The following is a 23953-nucleotide window of genomic DNA, read 5'->3' on the forward strand; positions in this document are numbered from 1 at the left end:
GCTGAAAGGCAGAAGCGTGGGGAATTTCTCAGTTACAATCCTGCAGGGGTGTTACGGGGCCGAGAGCTGGTAGGAGGCTGGGATGCCAGGCAGCTCAGTACCTGCTGCCCCCTTTCTGAGGCAGTGAAGCCAGAGGTGCTGTGTGTAACCTGAGACTACATTTTGCAAAAGATCTCTGTGGGTCATATTGGGGTGGCAGCAGGAATGTTGTACGATGTAAAACATTTAGCCATAGTCACTAACGATTAGATTTTTCCCTTATTAAATAATGTATACTCAGGTGGTTTATGTTTCTAAAATCAAGTATAGGAACATTAGAGCAAGTGCTAACAGTTACTGTTCTTATCTTAGTCCTCTGATTCTTTCTGTTTATTCACAGGCTACATGGTGGTAACTGTATTTCCTTTTCTTCTTGTTCTCAGACCTGTTTAGAGTTTGCCTGGATTCTACTCTCAAATGTTGAGTGATTTTCATTAGGTGCACCACGGCTGTAGAATTGTCCCCAGCCCCTAGTGTGACCATTGGATGCTGTGAGCTCTGCTTAGATGACCTGGCCCTCAGCAAGGGGATATGACCTGAGCTTGTGTCATTTTTCCTGGGGCCATGAAAAAAGAAGCAGGGAATCTGATATCCACAAAGGTTTTGGCTAACAAAAGAAAGTTCATATTTGTTATTCCTTTCTGAGGTATTTGCATTTTAATAAGGCCAAATTATCCCAAGTGCTCATGGGAAGTATTTGTAGTAAAATAATAAATTAAGCAGCAGTGATGACTAAGCCCAAAATAATCTGTAATGGCAGAATTTCAGACATGAGGCTAAGGCTAGTATTAATAAAACTATTTCAGGACATCTAATAGATCACTTGCTATAGATAATTGCCTTCTGTTTACTTCTGGCCATACTTAATATGTAGGTCCTTGAGCTTTCATCTACAAACTTCTGATAGCTGCAATAAAGAATCTCAAAAGAGCTTCAAAACTCAGCGTCATATGGCAGAAAAATAAGAATTTTGGAGACAGACTGGTTCAGTTTGCATTTTTGATTCTGACATTTACTATTTAACTTCTCTAATCTTCTGTATGCTCATCTTAAATAATATCTACCTATTATGAAAATTACATAAGCTAATGTCTATAAAATGCCTGACACTATGCTTGGTGTATAATAGACTCGGTAAATATAATTTCTCTGTAACAAATAGTGTGTTAGAATAATTGCATAACTGTGGTCACCTTGGAAGTCAGCTTGGCAGAACTGTTTTTATTTCTACCTTTCCCAGAAGGGAAAAAAGGAGGAACTTAGAATTTCAGACCTAGAGTTGTTGAGTAGACTTGCAGCATGGATCTGCACAGCATCCTTTCCTATGGGGGACTTCCTCCCCGTCTCCTTGGGGTCCTGTCCATCCTGATGCCTGCCTTCCTGCGCTGGGGAGAGAGGTGTGGGGCCAGCAGAGTCATCCTTAAGATTTGATAGAGAGTCTGTCTTCCTTTTGGGTTGTGAATAGGAAGGATGTAAACATAATATTACAGTACGTGCTCATACTGTACAAGTATAGTGAGGATGAGTCTTTCTGAGAAGCCAGCACAGAAGAGAGTAGAGCCTATGCGGGGAGAGAGAAAGACAGTTTTGGTGATAGCATTTGAGCCTCTGAGTTCAGCCATGCCAAAGACCTTCTCACTACATGAAGCAACAAATCTTCCCCCCTTTTCTTTGCTTACACTTGAGTTAAAATTTTATAACCTGCAACCAGAGGCTTTGGATGCTATTCTAGGGGCCCCTCAGTGTATATAAGTAGAAATAAAACCATGGTTCTGCCGAGCTGACTTCTGAGATCACCGTGGTCATGCAATTCAAATACTCTGGTCTGTTGCAGATAAATTATATTTACTGAATTTATTATATGCCAAGCCCCAGTGTATGCCCTGAAACAAATATTACCAAATGTACTAGAGAAGTGAAAGCTGTCTGATTTTATCTGAATCTTCATGTTCCATTTTAGTTGCAATGAAATTTAGCCTTAAGTGAGAGCTGCTGTGAAGAGCAATTAGTTCACTTCAATTAATATTGTTGAGCCATCACATTTGGAAAACTGAGCCCGGTGTTCTGGAAGATACAATGATGAATAACACATGGTATTGTTGGAGGGTTTTTTTTTTTTTTTTTTTTTTTAATTTTTAATTTTAAAAAAGAAATCTCTTGGATCCCAAGGTTTATTACTCCCTGAAAAGAAAAAGCTGAGATAAAGGATCTTTATGCTTTCAGTCTAACCATCAAATTCATGGCTCTTACGTGCCAGGGAAGTTGCATAGGGAAGTCGCATAGCTAAGTAAGCAAAGTCCAGCGACAGTGAGTCAATAACCACCAAGATTGGAAGTTACCTTATCTCCTACTACAGGCAGGGTTTACAACTTGACATGAGCAAACACATTTCCTATAGCAAACATTTTAGTAAATAAAGTGTCCCGTAATAAACATTCATAATTTCAGCGTTACAAGTTAACAGACCTTGGAACTATTAAAATACATTTTTCAGTTTCATTGTAAAGTTCTTTGGCTTTAGCAAATAGTTGTAGACAGAAACTGAACTGTATGATGAAAACTTTATAAAGAATAAGTATAGCTTTAACTTAAATTTTCCACTAACCAGGACATAAATGTAAATTTTATTAAAGGCTGAATCAAAGATAGTTTAGGCTTATAATTTTCTGTGTTTACACACTCCCCCAAAACTTATTAATTTAGTCAAGGACACTAATAAGCATAAAATATATATACAGAAAAATGTATACTACCAGGGAGAAAGTGATGTACAAACAAGATGCTTGGAGTGGATGGAGAGAGAGTTTCACATTCCCAAGGGTGACAGAACTTACTTCATTGGTAATGCTGATGGGAGAGGAAAGAAGGAATCTGGTGGAAAAGGGTGATCCACTTTTAATGACCTCCCTCAGAGCCCCTCCTCCTGCCTCTCTTCCGGCTTTGTGATCAGATGACTGTTGTTGGCATTTGCCATTGAATTACATCAAGCTGCAGTTTGATGGCTCACATTTGACTGTGAGAGCAAAAATAAAATTCACACTTTTCTAAGCATTTTAAATGTTCAGCTAAAGCTAGCCGTAAAGTTTATCCTGTTCAGGGTTTTGATTGATGTTTATGATAGCTAATAAACTGGCAGGCAGATGATTTGTTAATCTAAGACTTTCTATCCAGGGCTATTGTAGTCAGACTTTATTTAGAGTTCTCACAAGCTGCAGTGTCCTGAGGATGGCCGGGAGGGAGAGGAGCCTGGAAACCACATCCCAGGAGGAAGGCTGCTTAGCTAGGGCAACGGAAGGCAGAAGAATTAGTTATGTTCAGACATTTAGGGAGTATTTTAATGTGGAGAGGAAAGAAGAGTTATTTTGTATGGCTGCAGAGGGGCAAAATTAGGACAATGGTTGTGATAGTTTTTAACGGATTTTCTTTTGGTGATCTTAGAAGTCGAGTGGTAAGGATACATTAAACCCAGTAGTATTCTCATTATGTTTGCAGTAAATCTTGTTTTAAACAATGAAAATACTGAAATAGAATCCTAAAATAGAGACACTATCATAGTCAAATTTTGCATTAATAATTCATAATACATTGCCTGAAAGAGGATTTTTAAGGCAGAATTTTCAAATTATTTTAGGCCAACAAATTCTTTACATGGAAGACCAAAATTGATGAAAAATATATGTCTTTATTATTTCTTAATTTTTAGTAACTGTTAAATGACTTTTAAATTAGTATCTTGAGAATCGCACTTTTTCTAAAATAGAAGTGTAATAAACAAATTTGGGTTTTTGTTTGGTAAGTTGTTGTATCACCTATACACCACATAAATATTGATTATTGAACTCATGGTAGTAATAGCTGGCAGTTGGTATCAATGAGTCCTTGAAATAACAAGCTAAGGCGTATTGCCTATTGTATGATTGTCTTCGTAAATGAAATTTTTATGAAACTATTTTGTCTAAATTTAGATTTTAAATTTTCTGAGTATGGTAAATTTCAGGTAAAAAATTGATATGCTATGTGTACACACTATTATATGTACTTAACCTCCAATATAAAATTAGATTTGCAGATTTTATGGAACCTAAAATGTATATGTAAAATGAGATGAAGTATGAATATTAAATTAAAAGGCACGATAAATATTGTTTTATGGAGAAGTTCATGAAATAGGCAGTTTTTCTGAAAAACTTAAAGCTCATAGCTGCTCCTAACTTGGTACTCTTTGCTTCTGTTGTTCATGTCTTAGTCCTCTGTAAACACAACATTGTGGGGGAAGAACACAGAAGTAGTTTGTACCATTTAGGGTCCAGGAAAATAGGAACTACACCAGTTATTTCAACAGAGAGAATTTAATATAGGGAATTAGTTCAGTAGGTTTTGGAGGAATAAAAGATGGAAAGGCAATATTGAGGAGAAACAAAGACAGTAACTTTCAGGCTGGGTTAACTTGTGGGAAGGACTCTCATGTAGCTGAGGCTCAGACCTTTGAGGAGGGGTGGCTGTCCTCAAGGAAGTGCCCCAGGAACATAGAAAACAGACCCTCAAAGCTGGGTTTCTGGCCTCTGAGGAGAGGGCACTGGGAACCTTTGCTGTCACCTCTGAAGGAATCTGATGATGCCGATTTCAGCAGAGAGGGAAAAATTGAAAACTGGAACCAGCTGCTACCAGAACCAGTTGCCACAGCCAGAGGAAATAGCCATAGCTGGGGCAACACTGACAGCAAAGGACAAGATCCTTTTCCCTTTGTGCAGCTGTCCAATTTCCCTCTAGCGCCCCCTCTTGGCAGAACCTGACACCCAGCTGGCGAAGGAAAAATACATTTGCTGAGTCCAAGCTCCGGTATCATAAACCTGACCAAGGAAGGGTGGGTTTGGAGCCGACAGGCAATAGTTTAATAACTGGTACATAGTTGTTGGCTATGTTTTAACAATATCTATTTTTTTTTCCTAAGGTAAGCATTTAGTTTAGGTCAATTTGTGATTCTCATTTCTTTTGGGACAACAGTAATAACCATATTAAATAATAGTGTATTTTCACTATAAAATTTCACAAAGTATGTAAAAATGTGACTATTTTAAAAGAAATGCAGTTAAAAAATAAGTATGTTACAGTAATTCAAATTAGTTGTTAATAAGATGTTTCCAAGGAAAACCCTCACCCAGATCAATTTAACAAACTTAAAAAATTATTTTTAAACTAATTTATCAACAGTTTATGAACATTCTTTACAAATAATTTAACTCATTTTAAGTTTGTTAAGCATGTGTTCTGCAATCTTATAATGTCTTTTTTTTCTTTTTGGTATTTTTTTAAACCAATTCTCTTATTTCATATTAACAATGTTCACTGCCAATCTATGATATGGGGAGAGGTTAGTGAATTAGGTGGGAGTTAAACCTGCAGCCAGGTGATTAGCATTTGAGAATAGTAAGCTGTGCTCTCATGGCTTCCGGTTGCAGGGTACCAAAGGCTCAGATGCCAGGAGGTCAAGGTAGTGGCTGGAATTTTTTGAGAAGTCTGAGGAATTCTTAGAAGGATCTGGGAACCAGTCAGAGCAGAAATAGAAAAGTGCAGTAGGAAGAGTCAAGGCAGTGTGAGGATAGATTCCAGGAGGTCACACAGGTCAAGGCAAATTTATTCATTTTTTTTACCCTAAAGGGAGAATTTATTGGCTCACATGTGCAAACAAGACAGGGATAGAAGTTGACCTTGAGATTGATTAACAGACATTATCAGCCTTCCACCTCTCCAACTTTTCTTCTGGCTTCCGTGTTCTCACCCTCCCTGGCTTCGCTGGCTAGTTGGGGATATGGCTTCCAGCAGCTTCTGTGTTCTCACCCTCCCTGGCTTCTCTCAGTGATGGAGATATGACTCCCAGCAGCTCTGGGGAACATTCTTACCGTTCAACATTCAAGTAGAACGAGTTTCTCTCTCCTAATTCCCTTGTATAAAATCTGGAGAAAGGTACAGGTTGTAAACTGTGCAACCTGTGAGGGCACTTATATATCAAAGACACTGTAATTTGTGTATTATGGTATAAAGTGTCTTTATATATTAACAAGAACAGTATTCTTGTATTATGAAAATTCCCCGAAAGGTGGAAATGAAGTGTCTTGAAGAAGGGGTAGCATATGGCCCAGTGGTAGCTTTGAATCAGTAGTCCTGCTGGAGCCTTGTAGAACGTGACAGGAGCAGCTTACCAAAGGGGAGACGTGGAGTGGGTGCTCTTACAAGGAAAAGGGTAGAGGGTCGCTGAGGAAGGGATTTGGGGCCGGCCATTGGAAAGTGGGTGTGGCCTGGAGCCCTGTGGGATGGTGCAGCCATGAAGCACTCACTCACTGTGACCCTGAAGGACCATGGTGTGTGCTTTGGTCTCTTGGCAGCAAGAACCACCATGCATCGTGCATGCCCTTTCGCTCTGAATATCAGGAAGCCCAGAACTCAAAACATGGCTCGTAGGATCTGTACCTCTGCAATCTGTATTTCCCCCTTTTCTTTACTTGGTATTATAGTGTATGTTTTCTCTTGGTGCTGATTTTTATTTACAGTGTAGCTTTTGCTGAATTTTCTATGACATTAATTATATCACATCTTTTGGGGATTTGACAAAAAAATGAATGAATGGTTGGAAAGAAGCCCTGTGACTGAAAGTTTGTATTGACTGTACCAGGAAGGTGAGAGCAAAGTTCAGACTAGGGACGATCGTGAAGCTTACTACGTATGCCTAACACATGTTCTGAGGTAGATAAGTTCTTGGAAATTTGCATATAAACTGAACTTGATTTAGTCTGGTGTATTTAGAAACCTAAATCCATCGGTATTACTACACCCTTTCAGCTGTCGTCTATTCATATGTCTGCTAGAAGCCTTTTGCAAGATTAATTAGCAGTAGCTCTTCCCTTTACCCATGTTGGAATATCACTTAGTTGTAAAAGAATATAAATGTAAGCTATATAGAACAATGCATTCAGATTCTTGTGTGCGGTTATTCCAACATTGTTTCAAGGAATATATTTTGTATAAAGTGGGCAGGTTTCCCATGTTATGTTTGCTCACAGAGACGTTTATCAGGGAGATCATAAACAAATAGCCTGTAACCTTATACAATAAATTGAAAGGGGGTCACAGTATCACTTTCATTTACATCAAAACAGCAGTCATAGTAGCTAATTTTATTGAATGCTTACTATAAGCCAAGCACTGTGCTAAGTGCTTTGTATTATCGTACTTAATTTTCACAGCGGCGCTGTGGTGTGGAACTACTGTTATCCCTGGTTTACAAATAAAGAGAGCGGGCCAGAGATGGGTTGAGCAACTTCACAGGGATGCAGAGTAGTGAGTGAGGGAACTAGGATTCTAGCCCAGGTGTTCTCACTCTGTGAATCAAGAGGAAGCACTATAAATATTTTCTTGTTAGCGGTCTCATCTTAGACCAAAAAAAAATTATATAAGGTATCCTAGACATGTATTTCCAGTTGTCAGAAATAGAGCAGCATCATGGGATAATGGCAAGAGTGTGATGTTTTGGAGCCACACGTAGATCTACATTTGAATCCTAATTTTGGCAGTTTTTAGTTGTATAGAGTTGGGCAAGTCTCATGTGGCTTTTCTTACTCTTGGTTTTCTCATATGTAGAACAGTGATAATAATGGTAAGCTTTTGACTTCAATGTGTTGGGGGCAGAAAAAGCCAGGCACATAATAGGTGCTTAATATGAAGTAGGTTTGTTATTATCAAAAGGATCTGTACATGTAATCATTACAACTGAGTAAAATGATGTTCTGTGTTGGAAAATATGAATGTGTGGAGATTTGAGGCTCCGTGTGCAGGACACTAGGTCTTAGAAGCAGCTGGTGATGAAGGAACATGGCTCCGCAGCCCCCAAAGCTCCTGGGCAGAGACCTAAGCAGCTGCAGTGGGGCAGAGTCTGGTTTATTCTTCAGGGAGAACAGTGGGACGTTGTAGAGGACAAGACCGGGATCGTCCCTGATCTCCTCCTCCTAACCATCTTTTCAGTTCCTTGCTTTCCCCACAGAAATCAAGTTCGCCTTGTAGGAAACTTGATTCTGTAGGAAGCCCAGCATGATAATGACTGTCCTTTGTCCACCCTGGTACTACATGTGCTTGTTTCTTATTGACACTTGAAATTCCTTTGGGAGCAGTTCTTGCATACTTAGAGATCAAGAGCTTAAAAAGCAAATGTCAACTGATAGACCAAATGAATTAACATTTACATATCATCAGCGTGTTATCACTCAACGACTTTAAATGCTATTTTAATTTCCTGCAGTAAGAATTCACACATTCAAAAACCTTTAATGAACAGCAGATAGCACCAAAAAGAACTTTAAAACTATTTGGTTTTTGTCTGAATGCTTTTTGGAAGCCTCTAGCGAAAGAATAGTCTTAGGTCATCGAGAAAAGAAATATCCTAAATTACTTTCTTCATTTCTCCTGAAGCTAAAGCAATAAATTTATGAGGTTGCCAAGCTTCAGTTTTTTAAAAAAGTGTGCTCTGTTTGTTCATTTTTATTACATTTCCAGGAAGGATGGCCAAGGATGACCTTTTCTCTTGATTTTTTAAACTTTATTTGAGAATATTATGGGGGTACAAATGTTTTGGTTAGATGGATCGCTTTTGCACTGCTTGAGGCAAAGATACAAGTGTGCCCATCACCCAGTTAGTGTACATTGTACCCATTAGGTATTTCACCCTTGATTTTTTTAATGATTAATCATCTTATCTTCAAGTTCTCTTTAGCATCACACATTCTCTATTTGATCCATTATTATTGCTTTTATAATGCCTAATAGACTTGGTCCACAGATTTTTTAGTATTCACAAGCAAAATATACTGACCAAATTTTCTATGTACCTCGATTTTGGTATTCAGACTTTAAAACTGTTTTGGGAAACCATCAAAGAAAAACAGCATCAGTTCAACCTATTTTATGTGTTAGCTAGCTGAATAGATTGAAAAATTTGCAGTGTAAGACACATTCTACACACTCATCCAAAAAAGCATTTGGTTTAGTCAGCCGAGTTAATTTTGAATAATTTATTTAAAACAATTTTAATTTTTTTCAGCTTGTGATATTTAAAATATTTACGATGCTCTTGGTTACTTTGTAGTTTATATTTTTGTCCCTCCTCGCTAAGCTTAATGACTAGTTATTGGTGTCAGACCTAAAATGAAGTAAAATCAGTGGTCAGTGGCACATCTGATGTTTTCCTATAAAATAATAGGAATGTTCTGAGACCCAAGTTTACATTTTAAAACAGTACTGGTTTTCTGAAAGTTGACTTTTCTTCAACATTATACCTCACAGTTGAAATAAGCAATACCTTGAAGACAAGCCTTAATAATTTGTGTATATCTCAGAATCTAGAAGTATAACTTGACCATAGTAAGCACTCAAGAAATAAATGTTGTACAGACTCTTCATTATGTCCTCCTGGAGCCTTCATAGTCTCTCCCCGGCATGTGTTTCCAGCCTCATCATTCTCCTCCCTCCCACCTCATCAGTCACTTCATATTAGAGCAAGTTCTACCCCATTACTAAACTAGCCAAGCTGATCTCAACTCCCTGTCGGGCCATTTCTACCCTGGCCCAGCTGAGAAGTACTCATTTTACAAGCTCCAGCTTAAGCAACACCTCCTATATGACACTTTTGGGGGATATTTTCCCTTAAGTAGAATTGAATACTGTTCGCTTTGTGCACCCATTCTACATTGTACATCTTTCCTTCAGAACATTCATGATCTCTTATTTATTTGTTAACATGTGTTTCTGCCTCTACTGAATTTCAGGGTTCCTGAAGGCAGGGCCCATGTTGGATGCATTTCTGTGTTCATAGCACAATGCTTATCACAAATTGAGGGTGCTGAGTGAGTACTTGTGTTAGGAAAAATGGAAGGAAGGAAGGCAAGAACTGTATTGCATTAATCAGTATCCATTACTTAGTATTGAAAATTTTAATCTGAAAAAGAAATCTGACTTTTTCTGTTCTCCAATCAACTGATAATTATGTGGTGTTTCTCACATAATATTTCCCACATATATACCTTCATTTTCCCAATGAGAGCACTGTGGAGTATCTGCCTAGGGGTGAGTGTCCTGGATGAACTAAGCTTCCTGATTTCCAGAGAGGGAATCACCTTTCCTATTCCTACTGCTCTGCGATTACAGGCAGTTTATGTGATCTCTTGAGTCTCATTGTTTTCACCTATAACATGGGAAGAATACCACTTATTTTCCCCAATAAGTTTTCTGTAAGAACCAAATGAGATGTTTCTGAACGTACTTGGAGAAGTATGAAGTGTTGTCTACATGAATGGAGGGAAGTATTCCTGTTGCTGCTGTTAGTCACCTGGCACCATGGGACGTTTCTCAGCCCATGGTGGCCGCTGATCTGGGTGTGTCTTTATTGCTTATAAAAGAGGTAAAGTGATATCTACAATTTATGATTTATTTTACCAGATTAGAGTGAAGGCAACATTTATTCTGCTGACCTGTCTTGGTGAGCACTTCCTTTAGCACAGGAAAATGACCTTTATTTCTGCCTGAATCAACTCCTAGTCTAGAATATCCGCCTGTAAAGACAAGTGTATATTATCATGAGCAGCTGTGTTGGCTAAATAGGTGAAATTGGTCCTAGTTAGTTGTGCCTTAAAGTTTTATGTAAAACTCTTTTAAAATAAGTAACAAGTCACATGAATATAATAATATTTAGATTCTTAGCAATGCTCTATTTTCTGGCTTCCTTGTTTTTCTGCCAGTCAAAAGCATACTTTTTTGAAAATTTATTCTGGTGACATGTTTAAAACTATATTTGTTTCTTCTTTGTCTTAAAAATAATTTTTCAGTGATAGCCATACTTCTGTTCATACTCCTGTGGACCAGAACTTATGTTTGGAATGCATACTTCTTTTATCACTACTGAGAATTGCACCTGGGAGTCAGTTTTGCCCCAGATGACTGAAAGTGGTCCTGAGCAACCAGTCAGGGATCTTGGGAAGTCCCTATGTTCCAACCTGAACAAATACAGGAACCAAAATTCAGGGAGGAAACCACGATGATTGCTATATAATAGAGAATAATTTATGATATGGAACAGCAGATGGGAGCCTACAAACAAGACAGAGCAAAACAAATGAGCAAGACAAGCCACCGTGAGCACAGTGCCCCCTGAAATAGACTGCAACAGCAGAGTGATGGTGATCACTTGTCAAAGTACTGGGTACCAATTCCAGTTTGTACTCTGAGCAGATTGGAGCAGATGATATATGTCTGATACACTGAAGAGGAGAATTAATTTATTTGGGTCTCATTTATGCTCAGAAACCATCTCGGTCTGTTTCAGTGGAAATTATTTTTCATATTTTAATATTGAGCACAACAGAAAAATATGATTCAGAAGGAAAGCAGCTGAAAATCTGAGGCCTGCAGCTATGAGAGATTACAGATATTACAGTTGAGACATGTCTTAGAGCAGAGAGGGGAGCTAAGAAGTCATCCTCATTACCGTACACATGCTAATTACGATGAGTGACTCGGCACTAGTCTGTTCACTGAGTTCACATGTTGACCCCAATAGAGGCTGAGTTGGTCCCTCATCATGGGGAAGAAATTGTTCTCGTTACTGTTTTCTTCTAAATTGAGGTATAATTTACATGCAGTAAAATTCACTTTTGCATAGAGTTCTGTGAGATTTGATCAACACATGGAGTCACGTCACTGTAATCAGGATTGTGGACAGTTCCATCACCCTCCAGCATCTTCTCGTGCCACCTCATAGTCAACCCTTCCTGTTACCCCCACCCCTGGAAACCACTGATCTGTATGTAGTCTAGTTTTGCCTTTTCCAGAATGTTATATAAATGAAAGGATACATTATGTGGCCTTTTTGAACTGGCTTCTCTCACATAGCATAATGTGTTTTAGATTCATCTGTGGTGTTCCATGTACCAGTATTTCATTACCTTGTACCGAGGACTGTTCCATTGCATGGACTTATCATAGCTTGCTGCTTCAGTCACAGTTGAAGGGTATTTGGGTTATGTCTAATCTAACCCTTTGTCATTATGACTCTTTGGCTGAGGCTGCCTGGATCACCGCCTCAGCCCACTCAGACTGTCACGTGCCTGTTGGGAGCTCACGTCCCCTTGTTTCCCTCAAGGCTACTCTTGATACTCAGTTTAGCTGCATTCTACCCCTACCCGCCCCAATTAATAAACGATGAGGGTGGGGGTGGATGGAGGGATATACAGTGTAGAGGTCTCGAAAACCCCTGGATATTGTCCTTTTGTACATTACAGCAGCATTATTTTTCTATTTACTCTTTGCTCCTGAATCTGGAATAAAACATTGGCCAGGTATGGTAGCTCATACCTGTAATCTCAGTTTTTTGGGAAGCCGAGGTGGGAAGATCACTTATGCCCAGGAGTTTGAGAACAGCTGAGAAACATAGCAAGATCCTGTCTCCACAAAACAGAAAACTTAGCTGGGAGTGGTGGTGCACACCTGGAGTCCTGACTGCTGGGGATGCCGAGGCAGGAGGATCGCTTGAGCCCGGGAATCTGAGGCTGCAGTGAGTGAGGATCTCGCCACTTCACACTGGCCTGGGCAGCAGAACGAGACTCTGTCTCAAACACAAAACCAGAAACCCAACTTGAAAAGGCATGGTTCCTTCTCTTTTGAGATTTATATCTTAGAAAATATTTTGAAATATGGTTTATTTAATTCTAAAATTTTCTGGTGTGTGTATTTGGGGTGAGTTTTGGTATTTGGCAAGAGGAGGGGAGCTTTATTTACAAGAGCTCTGTTTCCTGGGGCATTTGCAGCTAACACTGTTGGCAGACAGGGGTTCAAGGACAGTGTCAGTTTAAATGTGCACTTGAGGGTGATTCCTGACCTGCCCTTCCTCACAGATTAGTTGCAGAGAGTTTGCAAGGCAGCTGAGTGTGCCAAACTAACTTTTTGAACAGCCTACAGATCTTTCGTTAGTGTTTCTTTTTAGCTAGGTGGATGAAAGAAAAGGTAAGCTCAGTTAAAAAATTACTTCTAAGAAGGACACAATTATGCTTCGGGAACAAGAAGTGCAGAGTGGTACAAGTGATGGGAAGATGCTTAGGAAGCCTTTGTTCAGATATCAAATGAGATTTTTGATAGTTCCTATCTTAGCAAGTGAGAAGTTTTTTTGTTTTTTTTGTTTTTTTTTGTTTTTTTTGAGACAGAGTCTCCCTTTGTTGCCCGGGCTAGAGTGAGTGCCGTGGCGTCAGCCTAGCTCACAGCAACCTCAAACTCCTGGTCTTAAGCGATCCTACCGCCTCAGTCTCCCTAGTAGCTGGGACTACAGGCATGTGCTACCATGCCCGGCTAATTTTTTCTATATATATTTTAGTTGGCCAGATAATTTCTTTCTATTTTTAGTAGAGACAGGGTCTCGCTCTTGCTCAGGCTGGTCTTGAACTCCTGACCTTGAGCGATCCACCTGCCTCGGCCTCCCAGAGTGCTAGGATTACAGGCGTGAGCCACCGCACCCAGCCAGAACATTTTTAAAAATTGCAAAATATTAAAGGGGTCCAAATGTTGTTGTTGTTGTTGTTGTTGTTGTTTCCATAGATATGTTGTATAATGCTTACGTGAGGGCTTTTAGTGTGCCCATCACCTGAGTAGTGTTCATGATGTCTAATAGGCAGGTTTTTACCTCTCCCTTCTTGCCTTGATTTCCAATGACCTTTATGTCTCTTTGTGCCCATGTGTGCCCATCAATTAGCTCCCAAGTATTAGTGAGTACAAGTGGTGTTTGTTTTTCCATTCCTGAGATATTTCACTTAGGATAATGGTCTCTAGTTCCATCCAAGTTGCTGCAAAAGGCATTATTTCTTTCTCTTTTATGGCTGAGTAGTACTCCATGGTGTATGTATACCACACATTTTGTTAGTCCACTCATGAATTGATGGGCACTTAGGTTGATTCCACATCTTTGCGATTGTGAATTGTGCTGTAATAAACATTTGAGTGCAGGTGTCTTTTTGATAAAATGACTTATTTTCCTATTGGTAGACACCCAGTAGTCGGATTGCTGGATCAAAGGGTAAGTCTATATTTATTTCTCTGAGGAATCTCCATACTGTTTTCCTGTGTTTCTTTATTGATTTTCTGCTTCAATGATCTGTCCAGGTCTATCAGTGGGGTCTTGAAGTCCTCAGCAATTACAATGCTGCCGTTTATTTCTTTGCTTAGATCTAGTAGAATTTGCTTTATGAATCTGGTAGCTCCTGTTAGGTACATATATCTTTAGGATTGTTATGTCTTCTCATTGAATTGCTCCCTTATAATGACCATCTCTGTCTTTTTTACCATTGTTGATTTAAAGTATATTTTATCTGATATGAAAAAGGCTATACCTGCTCTCTTTTGATTTCCATTTGCATGGAATATTTTTTTTTATCCCTTCATTTCAGTCTGTTAGTTTTTGGGTGTTAGATGTGGTTCCTGGGGACAAGATACTTGGGTTGTGTTTTTTCATCCACTTAGACGGTCTTTGTCTTTCAAGTGGGGCATTCAGACTGTTCACGTCAAGTGTTAGTATTGATACGTGGGATGCTGTTGTGTTCATCATGTTAGGTTTAACCTACTGTTTTGTTTTCCCTCTTGTGCTATTGTTTTATTAGGGCTGTGAGCTTTAACTTTCAGGTGTTTTTACACTGGTGGGTATCTATTTTGCTGTTCCATGTTTATTGCAGTACTGAGTGTTTCCTGTAGGGCCAGTCTAGTAGTGACAAATTCCCTTAGCATTTGCTTGTCTAAAAAAATCTTTATTTCTCCATCATTTATGAAACTTAGTTTTTCAGGATACAAAATTCTTGGCTGACAGTTGTTCTGTTTAAGATGACTAAAAATGGAGCCCCAATCCCTTCTGGCTTGTAAGTTGTCTGCTGAGTAGTCTGCCCAATGGGTTGTCCTTTGTAGGTTAGTTCTTGCTTTTGTCTTGCTGCTTGTAGAATTTTCTCCTTCATTTTGACTGTGGTCAACTTGATTATGTGTCTTGGAGATGTTCTGTTTGCTATGAACATTCCCAGTGTTTAATGACCATCTTGTATCTGTATATCTTAATCTCTGGTAATATTAGGGAAGTTTTCCTCAATACTTCCCTTGAATAGATTTTCTATGCTTTGTGGATGGAATCTTCTTCTCCCTCAGAGATACCTATAATTTGTGTATTAGTTCACTTCACATAGTCCCATATTTCTCTGAGTGATTGTTCTTCTTTATTCTCTTTTCTTCATCTTTGACTGACTTAGTTTGAGAGCATTGTCTTCAAGCTCTGAAATTCTTTCTTCTGCTTGGTTTAGCCTATTGTTGATGCTTTCTGCTGTGTTTTGAAATTCTCTAAATGACTCATTTCTTTAAGTTCTGTTATTGCCTTTCTTATGTTGTCTAGCTCTTTAGTGACTTTTTAATTTTTTCATTGATTTCCTGAAATATTCTTTTGGCATCTTTTTGTTTTCTAATTTCACTTCAATTCCATTCATCTTATTTGACATCCATATTCTGAATTCCTTTTCTGACACTTTGACAATTTCGTTTTGGTTGGGATCCCATGATGGTGTCAAACTGTTTTTGTTTTTTCATGTTGCTGGAGTTTTTTTGCTGGTTTCTTCTCATCTGAATCCTCTTCTCTCAGCTCAGGGCTGATAGGTTTGCAGGGCACCTGTTACATTCTTTGCTGGAACTCTACTTGATGAGAAGAAGGAGAGGTCCCTAGATGGCGCTTTTGTGACCTACTCTGGAAGACTGACGATGCAGGGGAGGGGCGGATGCACTGAGAGCCTGTAATGCAGCTGTTCTATGTTGCCCGTTCCCCTGTGATTGACACAGTCTAAACCTGTGCTGGATGATCTTCATGCAGAGTGGTGGATTGTTCCCCAGGCTGCTGTTGGAAGCTCAGGTTGGTTGCTGGGTGAATGTGTCTCCATGGAAGATGACATTGTAAGAGATTGTTTTGCCCATATCTCCCCATGGTGGTGACGGTGGTAGCTGGGTGAGGATATCTAGGCAGTGATCATAGATGTCAGGGCTGGGTGTGTTCACTCCAACTAGGCCCAGGTGAAATGCGGCTGGAGGCCAGTGGGTCCCTGGTGGAGCGTTGCACTGTGGGGGGGGGGGGGGGGGGGCGGGGCGCGTGGTTCCTGCCAGGTGTCCAGTGGAAGCCATGGGGGTGAGTTCCGGCTGCAGCACTGGAGACTTGGCAGTGAAGCCATGGGGCCTGTTCTAAAGCCTCAGAGGCAGGGCCCTGGAGATTGGTGGTAGTGCTGGAGCCCTGGGTTCAAAGCCAGAGTTACAGGGTCCAGCTGGAGCCTCAGGTCAGAGCTGCAGGGCTGGGCAGCAGCATGAGAACTGTGCAGGCAGAGCTGCTAGGCTGGGTAGCAGCATGGGGGTCGTGGGGTCAGGGCAACAGGTCCGGGGTGCTGGGCAGCCAGGGCTCTCCCCCCTGCCCAGGTCCCATGGAGGCAGTCGCTGCAGGGCTTCTCAGGTGGTGTCTGGTGCCCATTCTGCTCAAATCCCCTGTGGGGGGAGGGGTGCCTGGCTCCCAGTCATGGTGTGTGAAAGCGTCTGCTCAGCTCTCCCTGCTTCCTCCCAGCCTGGCCAGGGCCGCACGGAGGAGGCTGCCACAAAGCTGAGCCCTGTGTAGACCAGGTGCTCTGGACCTGAGAGCTCAGAATGGGGTCAGCTGCAGTGACCCAGCAATGGAAGCCACCTGGTCCCTGCTGTGCCCACTGTCTAGTGCAGTGTCACTGCATAGATTCCAAGCAGCTCCCTGATCAGTCTGGAGGGCTGCAGTGGTGTCCTGCTGCCCCCCACAAAGCTCAGGTTGCAGTGTCCATGTGGGGAGTGTGGAACCCAGGGTTCTCGCTTCTTGTCCTTCCCTAGGTGTTCCTTCCAGTCTTGCAGAATGAATCACCCCGTCACCTTCTCCTTCACTCTGAGTGTCCCCCCCCCATCCTTCTCTGATGATTCACAATGCTCTTTTCAAGAAGGCCCATCCCTAGGTGGACATCCACCTGCAACTTTCATCCTCTCCTTGAGCGCGGTGCGTGTGGGCTGCTTCTAGTCTGCCATCTTGCCCTCCCTCAGAACTTTCAATGCTCTCGTGTTTAATGTTTGAATTTTTTTTTATTTTAATGTGGTTTCACTGTCTCCCTTCATCTTACATTATATTGTAATGAAGATTTTCTTCATTTCCCTCTTCAGAAAATTAGTGGGATTTATTCTTGTCAGAATAAACAGGTTCCCAGATATTGGCAGTAGATGTGGGGTGTTGATGGTTTTCGGAGCCCTTCATGTGACATCAGTTAAGTTATTGTCAACGCACTAAGACCAGCTGAGCCACATTAACGTTGACCTTCAGTTATCCTAACAGGTGTAAAACATTCTTGCTACCACACAGGAGTTCATTTGTTTTCTTTTTTATGATTACAGAAATAAATTCTGTCCCTGTGCTGGGTTGGTATCAGAGATCTCCGGTACTGTAAACAAAAAACAGAATCCCAGGTACAAATCCTGGGTTCATGATGCTACAACTTCTACGGGAGGTAGAATTGCTTATTTGAAGTTTGTTGAAAAGTTTCTTAAGTCTTCTTTTAGAGACAGTACTGTATTTGGTCGGGTTAAAAGATTTTTCATTACCTTTCTTTTATATTTTTACTATTCTCCTAAGAAGTTGATCAAGAATATTCTGGGGGGATTTCTAAAATAATGGTGTCCAAGACAAAGGTTAATCTGTCATTTTATGTAGGTATGATATTAAGTAACCCAAGTAGACCAAGAAAGAATATTTGAGTTTGTTGTTTACATTGGGAATAATTTTTGTATGTACTTTTGTTGGAATATCAAAAAACGGTTTATATACGTTGCAGTGGCATTTTGAACTGTCATTGTTAACCAGGCTACAATTGAAATACAATGAATTTAGTCATTTATCTGAGACATCCTTGTGAGAGACAGATAACCTATTCCAGCAGTGGGCAAAAAAAAATACACCATAACTTTAATCTTAAATGCCTCTTTTTAATTAAGTTGAATTAAGTCCACTAAAAGTTGGGACATAAATAAGATCTCACTGGAATGAAGATACACATTTTTTTAATTGCTGTATCTTTGCAGGGCTCTGTCATAAGCCTTTGTATGGGCTTGTTCCTGGATTAATGTTGCTATCTGGAGGATGCTTTGCAGAAATCGTAAGGGAAGCTGGAGTCCAGGATAGATCTGGATGATTCATTAGTTTTATTTGTTTTTCTGATTGGTTAGTTAATTATTGTAGGTAGTTAATATAGTTAATATTTTGTCTTATTGACCAGTTTCATCAAGCAAAGTAGATGTGGATTTTTCACATGGATATTTAAATTATTTTGGAATTCTCTGCTCTTGTTTTAATATTAAATATTAACTTTTATGTTTAATATTAAATTTAAATTTCTGGCCATGGCATGCTATCCTTATAGGAAGACAATAACATCTAAAAATGTTGTTACTGCCTTCAAGGACTTCAATCAACTATTCTCTCGACTAACAAATGTTTATTGAGCCAATAAACTGTGCCATATGTTAGCAGAGGGGGAGATAACTGAGAAGCCCAAGATGTAGTTTCTGTACTCACGACTATGTTTTTATTAAATAGCAGAGCAGATAATGAATCAGTAGTGTTGAATAAATACATTAATACACAATGCTCATAATTTGTAAAGGAATTAAGAATAGAGAACCAGTGAGATGTTGCTTTGCTCACTGCTGTGTCGTTGTGGGCTGGAGGAGTTCCAGGCATATAGTAGATCCTCAGTGCACACTTGCCGAATGAATGGCCAAACGGCCATGCAGTAAGAGTTATCAGAATCCAGTGAAGGCCCATACTTCTAAGCTGGGCTAGTCAGGGAAGGCCTCATGGAGTAGGTGGGATTTTAATTGTGGAGAGAGAGAGGGCTGTCTATAGCTAGGGAACGGTGTGCAGGTTCCTGAGGAGATGTCGGAGGCTGACAGTCACGTGGCAGTAGTGGGGGATCAGGCTGGAAGGCAAATTTTAGAAAGCGTTGGAAGACAGGCTTAAGTTTCCCTGTAGAGTGGAGAGTGAAAGGGATGTTTCAGAAATATTAATCTAGAGGTGTCAGACCAGATGCATCGAAGAGGGAGGAAACTGAAGCGCACGTTGACAAGGCTTGGTAATTAAGTGGGTTGATGAGGGAAAGGAAAGCGTCAAACATGGTGACAATCTTGTTTTGAGCCTGATTGACTTGGATAATAGTAAATGCATAAACAAAAATAGGACAGTCAGAAGGAGGAATTAGCTTTCTGTGGGAAGATTTTTGTGTTTTAGATCTCTTGATGTTTCAAGCAATAGGGACACTTGATGTGGACTGATAGAAATCACGGAAGCATGGAATACCAGACCTAAGAGGGGTCTTGGAGATTGAGTTATTAATTAGACTCAAATACAATCCTGTTATTTTACCAGTGAGAAAGCTGACTAGGGTCAGAACAGACCCCAGAAATGCAGTCTCTGGCCTCGTGGCAGAGCACGAGTAGGGTGGCAGATGCAGAGAGTCATTTGCAGTGTCTTGAAGGGTGCTTAAAAAGTATTCCTTCATTTGCAGTTTGAGTTCCCCTTTTAAATTTGAAGAGCCATTGTACAAATAGTTCCAGGTAATGCATTTGGAGATGTCATCTATAGTGTAAACACTGTGTTGTAACATTGAGATAAAAATCCTTTAAATATTAGGCAGTATGCACATTCATTCTTAGTAATATATATACTGTTAACTTGCCCCCAAAAGTGATATCAGTAATGAATTTCTTTTAATACTATCCTAACATATTTATGTTTAGTAAGTTCTATATAGTTATCACCGAGTTGAAGTGTACTCAATTCTAAACATATTTTGTACTTCAAATGTTCTATCGTGGACTTTTGGTCTGGGGTGCCATGTTGCCTGGTCTGAGGGGAAGGTAGCTGCTAAAGCTTCCTACTGTTATACTCTCTAGATGGGTCTCACCCCATCCTCTCTTCTCTTCAGATGTCACTAGGAATGATGGGGGTGGTCATAAGTGGACTTGGTCCTGGACGTGTGTAACCTATGAGCAATGGGCTCCAAAGGGTTGGGGGCCAGTTTTCACCCTTGGCATAGCTGCTTCTGTTCTTCAATCCCTGTCATGTATGAGGATAGAAAATAATGTCCATCTTCCAGCTCACACCCTTTGTATCCGCCTGTCCCAGACCCAAAGATGCAAGTGCAACAGTGGCTTTGCCTTCTGGAGCCCTTGGGTGATCTTCCAGAACTCAGCTGATCTTAATGTGTGGGCATTCCAGTGACTTCTTTGCCTCCAACCATCTGCCTTCTGGGTCCACCGCTCAAGGGAAGGAGAGTGCTGAATGGACATGGGAAAAGGGCCCCTTAGTTCCTTTCTCCAGCTAAGGGAGACAAGGAAGGGAGTGACTGGGAAATGTATAGTGTGAGAATAGATGGGAACCAGCTCTTTTAAAGTAGAATGAAAGGTGGAGTGATTAGACCGGGATCATCACTCATAAGGAAGCAAAATGACCATAAAATATTAACATCTAGTTATTTACCATCATAACCCAAACTGTTCTTTGGAGAATTTCCTCTTTTTTAAATTGCAGCAATAGCACTGAGATTAAAAAGAATATTAGTCTTACAAGCTTATTTTAAACCAGTTCCTAGCAGTAAGTAACTACTTTTGTCGTCATGGGGATGCTGAGAGTTTATTAACAACCAATCTATAGGCCAAGCATTTTAAAATTAGTGATCTGAAGGAATGAGATGGTAGGAAATCCCGACCAACTGATATTTGGCATCGGAGAAGGGGAAGCAGAGGTAGCTCTACTTGGTGAATTCACACGTCTGAGGCTCCAGGTAGTGGGCACACGGACGTTATAGTAGCAATTAGCCTTGGATGGGAGAACAAAACTTCCAAGTATAAATGGGAAAGTTGCAGCATTGCTAGGTAGAGCACTTCTAGATTGGGACTCATGAACTACTTTTCAACCTGAAGGCTTCAGGAATTGGCAGGCTCCCGATTCTGCAAATACCAAACGAAAAGCCAACCCACTATTCTTGGATTTATAGATCCAGTTTACTAAATTGAAGGACACTTGCTCCTTTTTATCTAACGGAACTAGCCGGCCCCTGCATGCTGAGTTTCTGTGGCAATGTGATCTCAGTGACCTCTCTTCTCTGTTGTGGAATGTAGGTGAAAAGAATGGAGGGGAGCCCGATGATGCGGAACTGGTAAGGCTCAGTAAGAGGCTGGTGGAGAACGCAGTGCTCAAGGCTGTCCAGCAGTATCTGGATGAGACACAGAATAAAAACAAGCCAGGGGAGGGGAGCTCTGTGAAAACCGAAGAGGCTGATCGGAATGGCAATGACAGTGAGAACAACAGGAAATGAGTCCCCAGCCAGGTTCCTGCTGCTCCCTGAAAAGCATCCCTGCTCCCCCCTCTGCTGAGTCTAGAGACTGACTTGCCATGTGCCATTTAAGTTTCTCTTGTTGGAGATTGCCTAAAATTTTCGTGATCGATGTGTTTGCATATCTGAAACACGACAGAAGAGGAATGGAGAGCTGGGACTGGTAGAGGAAATTACTTTATGAAAGAAGAATGTCCCAAATTTCACTTGCCCTCCACCAGGCACGAGGGAGAGGGGACTTGGGTTATGCCTCCTGGACACAAAGGCCATGGAAGAGGCCTTGGCATAAACAGAATACTGCCATTTATATTGACTAGCAGGGCATTTGACTACTTTATCTGAGGCCAAAACTCTCACACACAGCTATCAAGTGCTAAGTTTGAAATAACCACTGTTGAAATGATCATCTGCCCATGTTTCATGTTTGTCCTAAATGTGCTATTGCTATGCAGTGATCTTTATTTATAGTCAATTATGTCTCATGTAAATGATATATTTTTGGTGAAATGCAACCTTTTCTATAAAATGTGGGCAACATTTTAAAGGTTTTTTTAACCTTAATTTTGATAAGTCAGTGTGCCATATGTGATGTTTTTCATTGGCATTTGTACTTTAAATGTATTATATAATTTTTTTTTCTTAGGCAAGAAACCTCTTGGAATTCAAGACTTAATTAATGAAGCATTGCATCAAGAAAGGATGGGTCTGAAGTCCAAAGTGAAACAGATAAAGGAACTTTTATTAAAGCCTGAGACTCAGGACAAAATTAGGAAGGAGCTTTTTGAAGGAAGACTCATTAGCAACAGTAATCAGGCAAATGATGTTGATTTTGGCATGACTTTGACATAAGCTCTATGTTGCTATTATGGCAACATAGTTTGTGAAATCTTTTCAGCTTATTAAGTAACTCTTTGGTAAATACCAAAGAAGTGTTCCGACAGTGTCTGCACAGCAGCAAACCAACATTTGGTAAGGAATTAATTTCTTGCCAAAGAAAATTGATTCAGCCCTATTACTTTTTCAGCTAAACTTGTGTTTTAGAGTGTCTGTTTCTGTTATATTGATAGTTGTTTTATAGAAATGACTTCTTAATGAGCTGTTGTGAGATGTTTCTCGGGTCCTTGTAGATAAAAAATATAGACTGTGAAAAAAATCATTTACAGACAAAAAACAAAGCCAACAACAGTATTTTAAGGGTCACTTGCCTCCTGTTAACGTGATTGTTGTTAAATCAAAAGAAGCATTGTTCAGGCCCGTCCACATCTAGTGTTACTTTTAATGAGAATTTGAATGTTTATTGAACATTAGTACTTGAATGAACATTTATAAATGTAATTATTGTAATCATTGGTTAGGAATGTTTTATAATATCCATATATTATTTTTCACAGATCAAAATTGTAGTTTGCTTTTTCATTTCTTAATGAATAAATGTTTGGGATTTTTATTTTCTACTTTTTTGAAGATAATCTCCAGGTTTTATCATATCCCTTGTAATCTGAATTTGTTTGCACTGGTTTATTTTTAAAGAGCACTCTTGAAAAATTTCCCCAAATGTGATGATTATTGTTAACAGCTTTTTCTATAGTCATTGTAAAATTGCTGCTACCAATAGATCATGATGGAGGGGAAGTTATTAGAGATCAAATAGGTAATCATTTCAGATATAAAATCCAGTTTACTCATGGATTTTAGCTATTTTTTCACTGGGTAAATTATACTACATTTATTTATAAATGAGTTTATGCATTTTCATGCCTCTTAATAAATGTATTGTTTTCCCTTGTTGCCTTTCCTCATTTTTTCTTCTCACTCTTGGAAGTTATTGGACTTGTGTTGGTATAATGAAGTCACAGACAGAAGCTCTGATAGTTTCACTGTTTCTTCACCTGTCCTTCATGCCAGGATAGCACAGTTGTCAAAGCACCTTCAACTTTAGGCTTTTAAATCATTTCAAATCAGTCAGCTTCACAGAGAATTCACAACAGAACTTTACATTCAAAAAAAGTCTAAATAACAAACAGCGAAGAATGTGTCTGTCACTGAAGTGGCGTCAACAGCAAAGATGATAGTAGCAGATCCACTCAGGTGCAGAAACTTGGGAGCTGCTTGCCACAAAACCCCTTTCAACGGTAGAAGGGTTTTACTGTTTTGTAGATGCCTTCCCTAAGTATTGATGAATCCTTAAGGTAGGAAACAAAGGTATTTTTGGCCTTGCCCTGTTTTTCAAGTGAGCAAACAGACTCCCAGAGGTGGAGTGCCTTACCCAAGGCCACGACTATTAGGGAGCTGGACCTAACTATAACCCAGGGCTCTATGTCAGTGTGCCACATCCCATAATCTCAATTAACAATATTTCTAGAGAGATAGCACTTTTCATCACATATCTATAAATATCCTCAAGGAGCTATTCCCAATCCATCTGAATA

General features: G+C 40.0%; 1 protein-coding gene across 6 annotated transcripts in view; it reads left to right on the top strand.

Moving 5' to 3' along the window:
* Positions 1–23309, top strand: part of AKAP7 (A-kinase anchoring protein 7) — a 121792-nt gene extending 98483 nt beyond the window's left edge. For 3 of the 6 annotated variants that reach the window (XM_069487348.1, XM_069487350.1, XM_069487352.1), the window contains one exon: positions 21310–23309. In XM_069487348.1, coding sequence (XP_069343449.1) covers positions 21310–21506 — 197 coding nt within the window. In that variant the 3' untranslated portion in view covers positions 21507–23309. The remainder of the gene's footprint in view (positions 1–21309) is intronic. The other 3 variants (XM_069487347.1, XM_069487351.1, XM_069487346.1) reach the window with 2 other exon arrangements.
* Positions 23310–23953: the final 644 nt, after the last annotated feature.

Source organism: Eulemur rufifrons, chromosome 15, assembly GCF_041146395.1.
Source record: "Eulemur rufifrons isolate Redbay chromosome 15, OSU_ERuf_1, whole genome shotgun sequence".
NCBI classification, from domain to species: domain Eukaryota; kingdom Metazoa; phylum Chordata; class Mammalia; order Primates; family Lemuridae; genus Eulemur; species Eulemur rufifrons.